At 38.5% G+C, this 8,823-nt stretch overlaps 1 protein-coding gene across 1 annotated transcript; it reads right to left on the reverse strand.

Annotated features, from left to right (window-relative positions):
- Positions 1 to 307: 307 nt before the first annotated feature.
- Positions 308 to 8,291, reverse strand: LOC104603864 (14-3-3-like protein G-BOX factor 14 kappa). Its single transcript, XM_010268036.3, has 4 exons — positions 7,128 to 8,291; positions 6,821 to 6,943; positions 684 to 800; positions 308 to 545 (listed from the first exon to the last, which is right to left on the reverse strand). The coding sequence occupies exons 1-4, from the start codon at positions 7,614 to 7,616 to the stop codon at positions 525 to 527; spliced, it is 750 nt and encodes a 249-aa protein (XP_010266338.1). The 5' UTR covers positions 7,617 to 8,291; the 3' UTR covers positions 308 to 524.
- Between the last annotated feature and the right edge of the window lie 532 nt (positions 8,292 to 8,823).

An 8,823-nucleotide genomic window follows, 5' to 3' on the forward strand; every position in this document is an offset into this window, starting at 1 on the left:
AGTGTTGCAAAACAGACTCCGGATCTCCTACCACGAGAACTCTGCCCACCTCTACCCACAACACACTACCCCCTGAATTGGGAACATCTCCCCCTGCACAATAATATGCAGAGAATGAGATGTTCTCCATGTGTGACTACGATAAACGTGAGCGAAGTACTCTGCAAAACAATACATTTCTTGTAACAAGCATGTAATTTCTGTCTAAAGGGAGTTGTTCTGGCTCAAGGTTTCCAGTGCGGGGGACGGCCGGTATGACAAAATAGTGGCAACGATACACAGATAAAGCTCGTCAAGTGATGGTGACTTGGAGCTGTCAAGGGACTACCTATCTGAACCATCCTTTAAATTTTGAAAGCATTGTTTAGTTCGAATATTAGAGAAACTACATGGGTTGTTCTTCGTAGGGTGAAGACAACACATTAATCAGTCGTATATGCCAGATTACATAGAAAATGACATTCACGCCCACCTCCCTCGAGGAGAAGAATGACCTGCACCCGCCAGCCAGCCTGTAACATCTTCTATGCTTCGTCTAATTGTTCCTGTAGATACAAATATTATGGCAATTTGGTCATATTCAGATGAATATACACAAAAATGAGTTGAGAAAATGCTGCAGATGCATGATTGTATCAAAATAAATACACCTGCTACTTAATTGTTCAAGGCACATTATTTACCTGCGCGTCTGAAGTCCAAAGGGTGAGATTGTCCCTTAGGAGCTGCATGATGAGAGTGCTGTCCTTGTACGACTCCTCGCCTAACGTGTCTAGCTCAGCGATAGCTTCCTCGAAAGCCTGCATATAAAAAATAAAAGAAATAATCAAAATGAAAGGAACACAAATGAAACTATACTTGAAAAACTAGAACAACCATGGTTAACAGGATGGTGATTTTAGCATTAAACTTTTAAGATTGTAATCAGTTAATAGAGTTGTGATTTTCCCCACAAGTAATTATCTTTCAATTCCTGATGATAGATATTATGTCGCATCCTTCGTTTCCTAAATTTATTCTCCCAGTCATGACATGTTCACAAAGAAATATCTTTGCTCCTTTTAACTCTCTTTCACAACTGGCTACAACCGCTGTTGCATGCACTATCTTGTAATTAAGCAAACATTCAATCCCAACGCGCCATGGATTTTCGAGGGCCACATTTGCATATCCTTGTAATTTTTCTCCTTGATTCTTTGACATAAATACACGCATCATATACATTATAATTTTTCTCCTCCAGTTTGCCAAACCATCCAATGTGCATAGCCTTCCTACTCCTATATCCCAATTGATGGAAAAGTTGACTAACACTAAAAGTGCATCAGCTGCAGCTTGCCGGTTGGATAGAATACTTGGCTCCCATATTCTTTAACCTAATAATGTTAAAGCCACTTGTCTTCCAACTTTTTTATCTTGGCTCTTCAAGGCATGCACAATCCAACATTGGTTCTTTGCAAATCCAATCTAATGCCTATTTATCTTTTCTCTCCAACCTCACCAATCTAGTTCATCAGATATAATTATCTAAGTCATGCATATGGTTTGTTGATTGTAAGATGGTCCTGACCACAAAAAAGGACAGACATCACATGAATATTTTATGCAACTAAGACATTTCTCTGTAATCTAGGTAAGCAACATATGGTCCATGCACAACCATTAGACATGGATTCAGAGCCTCTATAACCTCAACCAACTGATAAGACCAAAAAATAAATAGAGCATTCTTCCAAGAATAGTTTAGTTCATAAAAAATACAAAATAAATAGTCGAAATAGCTACATGCATGAAATGCAGTAACATGATATATAATAATATCTAAAACATGAAACAGACTAGAGTAATCTGGGTGAATGACAATGGCTACAGCATCTGATTTATGTTCAAGTTTTCCTAAGACGTGATTACCAACTTACCATCCTCAGCCAACCTGACATACTGTCTTCATTTATATTATATAAGCATTTCATGGAGGCCACCAACTATGATATCTCATTCAGTACAGTGCCAATGATGAATTTTGGGTTTAACGAAGACTATATAGTGTCAACAAATAAGATACCATTATGTACTTTTTAATGCCATATCCAATGTTAAATTATCAACACTTAAATCATTTCTTACTACTTTGGTTCATATCCTTTTTGGTCTGCCCCTAGCCCTTCTATCCCCTTTAACTTGTAAAAGACCACTTCTTCTTACAGGTTCTGTAGGTGGTCTTCTGTGCACATAATCTAGTCTTTATTGAAAAGGAAAGTAATATGTTGTATTAATCCAAATCAGCAAAAATATACAATCAGCTCATGTACATTGACAGACTGTACAGTAGGCATATACAAAAAAAAAAAAAAAAGCAAAAAGGTATGAGACAAACAACAAAAAAGGAACTAGGCTGGACTCCTAAAAAGTTATTTGTTTATTTATCCATGAACATAATAGCCCTTTTAAATTGCTTATTATTACATACATATCTGTGTGTTTGTTCTCAAAAATGTGCATAGTCCTTTTCCTCCACTGTCAATACAATAGAAGGTAAAATACCCCATAAAACCTTCCCTCTTCTGCTTAACCCCTGTAATCTCCATCCTTTAAGTAATTGCAGAACTGTTTCTGGCAAAATGGTACCCCAAAACATTGTAAGGCTAGGTCCCATAAGTGATGAGTTAAACTAAAATACATAAAGAAGCAACTTGACAATTCTAAGCATTCATTGAATAAGGAACAGATATCATTATCCAGTAGCATCCCTCTTCTGATCAAATGATCCTTTGTCAAACATCTACCAAGTGAGGCTGTCCACACTAAGAAAGCCACCTTAGATGGGATGTGGATATTCCACATTTTATCCCTAGGAAATTGATTTGGCTGCAGTGAATCCAGCCTATCATAAGAGATTGAACAATGAATTCACCTGCTTTCTCCCACTGTCGTACACTGCCATCAGCTTCCATAAGGTTTGATTTGATGTTTTGCAAGAGGCCTAATAGTTTGGCAACCTATTAGAGTACTCCTAGGTTCCTTTAAATGACTTCACTTCTGGCCCTATCCTTTCTAGTTTTTCCACTCATCCATCTAAGCACAAACATTTTTTTTGGACATATTATTTCTGGACTGCCCAACACTCTGCTCCATGCAGCATAGCTGGCCTTAAAACCATTTCACAGAACTTTCCTTTTAAATCTAAGTGGTAACCATCTATCACATAAGACTCTGGAAGTCCGGATGCACCCTCTCCATTTTGCGCATCATGCTCCAATTCTATGGATGACATCCTCCTAAATAAATCCCTCCATTGCTATGAGTTATCAAACAATATCAGAAAGGTCACATTGAGTTTATCTCTTGGTCTCAAAACCCTAAGTGTACCCTAGTGCACTCCTATTATTATTATATTTGCATAGCATATATTCTGTTTCAACCTATTTATATTATATTTGCATAGCATATATTCTGGAGATTCCCTCATTTTAGTGATAGCCTAGTCATTTATCAGCAGAACAAGGAATTGCATGTTTCTAAATCATTTGAGGAGGATAACTTCTTTTTTTTATCAATAACAGTGAAATTTTATTAATAATAAAAATCAGGTTTACAAAGGGATGGAGCTAAAAAGTCTTAACTCCAGTTACCCAAGAAACTTTCTGACCATGCAATGATTACAAAACAGCCCAAAATAATGTATCTCTATTTACCCCTTGCCTAGCTAAACCATCAGCCAATGCATTTGCACTTCTCTTTATCCATGTACATTGAATTTCCATGTCCTTGGTTAACCACTTATACTTCCTCTTTTCATTGCTGTATTTCCACATCATAGCACTGTCCTCTTTTAGCCATTTCACCACCGTTTCAGAATCGCCTTCTATAACCACCTTTTTTATGTTCATTTCCTTGACCTTTTGTATCCCTTCAATAGCTCCTAAAATCTCAGCCCTCAAAGAGTCACCCACCCCAATCGGCCCAGAGTACAAGGCTAACAAGTTCCCTGTTTCATCCCTTATCACACCCCCAATTCCGGAAGGCCCTGGGTTGCCTATGCTGCTGCCATCAAAGTTCAGTTTAGTGAACCCAAGGGGTGGAGGAGTCCAGCACACTTTTAATATCTTTCTACATAAACCTGAATCTGCAATATCCTTCCAATTCCTTAACAGCTCATCAGCTGAGAACACTTTGAACAGCTCCAATGTTCTCAACCATTGTACCATCCTAATGTGGATGATCTCCATTATTTCTTCCGCACTTCTCTCTTTATTTGAGAAGATCCTTGAGTTCCTCTCTTTATTTAAGGAGGATAACTTCTAGAGATGCTTCTCTGATGCTTAAAAATATGATGGATTCATATATATCAAAAAAAAAAAAAAGAAAATATGATGGATTCAAGCATCACTAGACATAAAGAATTGGTTCCTGTCCACAACCACAATACAGATTTGGTTTTGCATGACATTAATATATTATGCTGTCAAAGAAGACAAATTTATGGAAGGAAACAGTGGTAATGGTTCACCATGTATCTTGGGGAAACAGCTCAAATTTCTTATGGCATCCATTAGTTACAGATGCCCCATGCTAGAGGGCTGTGTTTTGCCGGGGGTAAATGTGTCAGTTGTGTCATGCATGTTCCTCTCTTCTTGTATGGGTCAGTAACTCAGTATTCCAGACAACCTATGTGGTTTTTGACAGATGTCATTGCCAAAGTCCTGTCCAACACAGACCTCTTAACTTGCAAAAGGACAAGACATGACACCCATTAACCCCCTCTATTTTGCCAAAAAAAAAGGAAAATTACAGTGAACTACCTTGTTCTTTGGGGGTAGTGACTCTTAAGGGCCCAAACTTTCACTTTGCGATAGAGAGCTACCCTACACTTTAGGATTCAAACGTTACAGTGAGGGTAAATTTACCAAAATGCCCATCCATGGTTATGAGACTGAAACCCCATCGTGTCTAAAACCTCTGGTCCACCAATGAAATGATGAATGCTGGAACTGAAAATGAAGAAATCCCGGTCAAGAAGGATGGAAGGAGGGATACTGGGATACAAAAGGATGAAGTCCCTATTCACAAGAATTGCTTGAAGGATTTAAAGACTCAACGAAGAAGGGCAAAACAATCTCAAAAATTATACAAAGGGCTGGGATGCTAATGGCTGGACTTGCGTGTTGGAATTTTAAAGTACATGTATCTCTCTGTCACAAGTGAAAGTTTGGACCCTAAGTGTCACAACCCCCAAAGTACAGGATAGTTCCCTGTAATTTTCCTAAAAAAAACTCTATTTATGTTTTCCCCTCTTGTTGTTTGACATTTCCATAAAAAATAAGGCATGCACTAATGCTAGCAGTGCTCTCGGTTCTTTATGGCAACATGACGATGATTGAGCATGCTAAGCAATTTTGGCAACATTTCTAAAAGATAAATGCTACTAGACAGCATAACTGCATGTGCAATAGAAGGCCATTTTTTAAAAGCTTACTGTTACATCTTTCTAGGAAGCATTTGGATTAAGGTGATAAAACATAATACACAGTAGCTGGACCTTTAAAACAGGATTCATTACAATTTTGAACCAACTCACAACTTCATGTCAATATGAGCACCCTGCATTTTTTATCATCATTTGATTATCACTACATTTATTTTCATCATCTTCAGTTGATTAATGCATTCTTTATGCATATGATGATTTCTAATTCTTGAAAATAGCATATGGACACTAATATGAATGATATTGTATCAAATAGACAAATATGCTGCAAAGTATTTTTGCTCCATAAATAAATTGCACTTTTTACACAGATAGGTTTAATTACCAACATTTACCCTACACTTGCCATTTTTGCAAATCATGTGGCAAGAAAAAGAAACTTTAATTGCCAGATGTAGAAAATTCTAGTTCAGTACCATCAGCCATGTGGTTGCACCACATGTGGCTTTTTGGAAGTAGGGGCACAACTTGGGTACCTGAGTTGAAGATTTTACACTGCATCAGACATGTACCCTCGTACCAGGTCCATTCAAAATTTAATAAAACACAACCTGAGCCCACCCAAGTTGTACCTCTATATGGAAGCTTTGACAAAATGAAACACACAGACTCACTCGCTCACTCACACACACAGAAAAACTATGTTTTTCCTATCATTTTCCTCATATTTTTAGTTCTTTACTCTAAGATCATGGGTCCAACTGCTGAAACATGAAAACCTTGTCCGAGTGGGTTGTCATCTTTCTCAATTTTCATAACATTGCTCATAACCGGTATATCTACTTCAGCAATGTTAAGGAAATGGTTTGAGTATAGGTTTCCTAAATCTCATACTGTGAAGCAATAGCCTCCAAGCTAGTTATAGTTTCTCTAGAAGAAAGCAAAGCAATACAAAGTTGCTTTATAAGTATAACAATCATGAAATCCTCGTCTGAGAGCTCCAGGCTTATCACAACTTTGACTCTGTCTTAAATCAATTCTTTTTTACGCTATTTCTTGAGCTTACTAAAATCAAAATGTCAGTACATTCGCATGCACACACACACACACAAAGTCACAAACACATGCACACGTGTGCATGTCAGCATGTGCGCGCACATACATACGCACACAAGGTCAGTCTTTTTATACAAAGATCTAATAGGATTAAATCAGGAACATCTATATTCCTTCTAAATTATAAAATAAGCAATAATCGTATACTGCGGTGGAAATTTATGCCGTTGCTCAAACAAGAAACCAGAACAACCAAGAATAAATGGAATGAGGAAGTAGAAGATGCGAGTTCTATGAGTTTATAAACAAATAAGGGGTTGGATACTTGGATCAAACCTGTTTTGCCATGCTGCAAGCTTTCTCAGACGAATTGAGTATTTCATAGTAAAACACAGAGAAGTTGAGCGCCAGCCCCAATCTTATAGGATGCGTGGGGGCAAGATCAGCAAGCGCAATATCCTTTAGCCAAAATGACAAAAAGAGCAATCAGAGAATAAAAAAATTAATGGCCTTATTGATGTACCAAGAAAAAAAAAACAATAATAGTATATATCACTCCAAATTTTCGACTTTGGTAATAGTTACGCATCCAAACCCTAAAAGATCAGGCAATATACCCGAAAAATAAAATCCTTGTAAGTACCTGAGCAGCCTTGTAAGCAAGCATGGTATCTTCTGCCGCTTCCTTACGCTCGGCTCCGACCTTGAATTCAGCGAGGTACCGGTGATAATCCCCCTTCATCTTGAGATAGAACACCCTGGACTCGCTGGCGGAGGCCGATGGAATAAGGTGTGCATCCATGAGTTTCAGTATACCAGCGCAGACAGCAGACAGCTCCGATTCCACCTTCGATCTGTAATCTTTGACAAGCGCCACATGTTCTTCGTTCTTGCGCCCTTCTTCCTTCTGCTCGATGGAAGAGACGATCCGCCAGGCGGCACGCAAAGATCCTATCACGTTCTTGTAAGCGACAGAGAGGAGATTTCGCTCCTCGACCGTAAGCTCACCAACCGAAGAGGATCCAACTACGAGTTTCTCCATGTAGCTCACCATCTCTTCGTATCGCTCGGCCTGCTCGGCGAGCTTGGCCAGGTAAACATATTGCTCTCTGCTTAGATTATCGCACGCCATTGGGGACGAAACTAAGAGAAGAATTTCAAAGAAATCAACAGAAACAGAGAAAATTTCCACTGGTTATGTGCTTTGATTTGAGCTTTGAAGAGCTTATATTACCAATTACTGGAGTGATTGACTGCCTTTTATGTTCTTGTCACAACTCTGAACCCGTTGAATCCGTTTGGTACTTTTCTAGTCTATTAGTAGAATTTTTAATAAGACTGAAGGAGCGAACCAGCCAGCGAAACCGGGTCTAATTATATTCATGAAGAAATATGTTAAAAAGACCTGGTTACCTCATGAAATTTCGTGGAAACTGGAAAGAGACAAATCAAATCACGAGTCCTTGGTTCAAGAAACCCGGTCCAACAAACCAAGTGCGGTTCTCAATAGTCAATTCTCATTATCCAAATCTGATTCTTTGGGTTTTGATTGGTTGAACCAGGTATTACATTAGAAAGTTGAGTTGAGAGTCGTCAAATTGTTAATCTTATACTCCCCAAGTTGACGCATTGCGGGCCGCCACGACTAACCACCGTCCACATTGATCCGACGATGCGATGACGGGGCCGGGATGAAGACAGGCCACTCTTATCTTTTTATGCTTTGCTTTCATCATTCCTCCTCATTCATCATTCATAGACCACAGTCTTCTACTTTCGACTTTCTAACTAGTAAGGCTAAATATTATTTTCACTCTACAGCTTCCTCGTCACATGATCCTCTGCTCAAAATTCAATTAACCGTCCACTTCTTTTTGACATCTATTGAAAACTTGATCACAGGATCATCGGCATTCAGCATAAACATCGAAAATTAACGCTGCGTTTGTTTTCGGCAATGTTTTTAAAACCGATCTGGAGAATGAACCGGTCAGGGGTCCGGTTTTTGGGTTGAACAGTCCACCGCTTGAATCGAACAGTCAGTCTGTTTTAATAAAAAAAAATTAAATTAAATTAAAAACGATCAAAATTATTCGAATGGTTTATTGCCCGGGTCAGTGGTTTCCTGACCAAAATCAATGATTTTTGGCAAAAAATCCGGTTTTGGGGAAAAATGGAACCAGTCACCTGACTGGTTCCCGGTTTTTCCGGTTCAACCATCCGGTCAGGTCCGGTTTTGAAAACCATGATTTTCAGTATAAAACCTCATCCACGGTCACATCAAACTGTTTCAAAGTTTTGAACTGTTGAGCATTGAAAAATGTGAAACTCACTATATG

This window comes from Nelumbo nucifera, chromosome 5 (genome assembly GCF_055504915.1).
Source record: "Nelumbo nucifera cultivar China Antique chromosome 5, China Antique-T2T, whole genome shotgun sequence".
Lineage (NCBI taxonomy): Eukaryota > Viridiplantae > Streptophyta > Magnoliopsida > Proteales > Nelumbonaceae > Nelumbo > Nelumbo nucifera.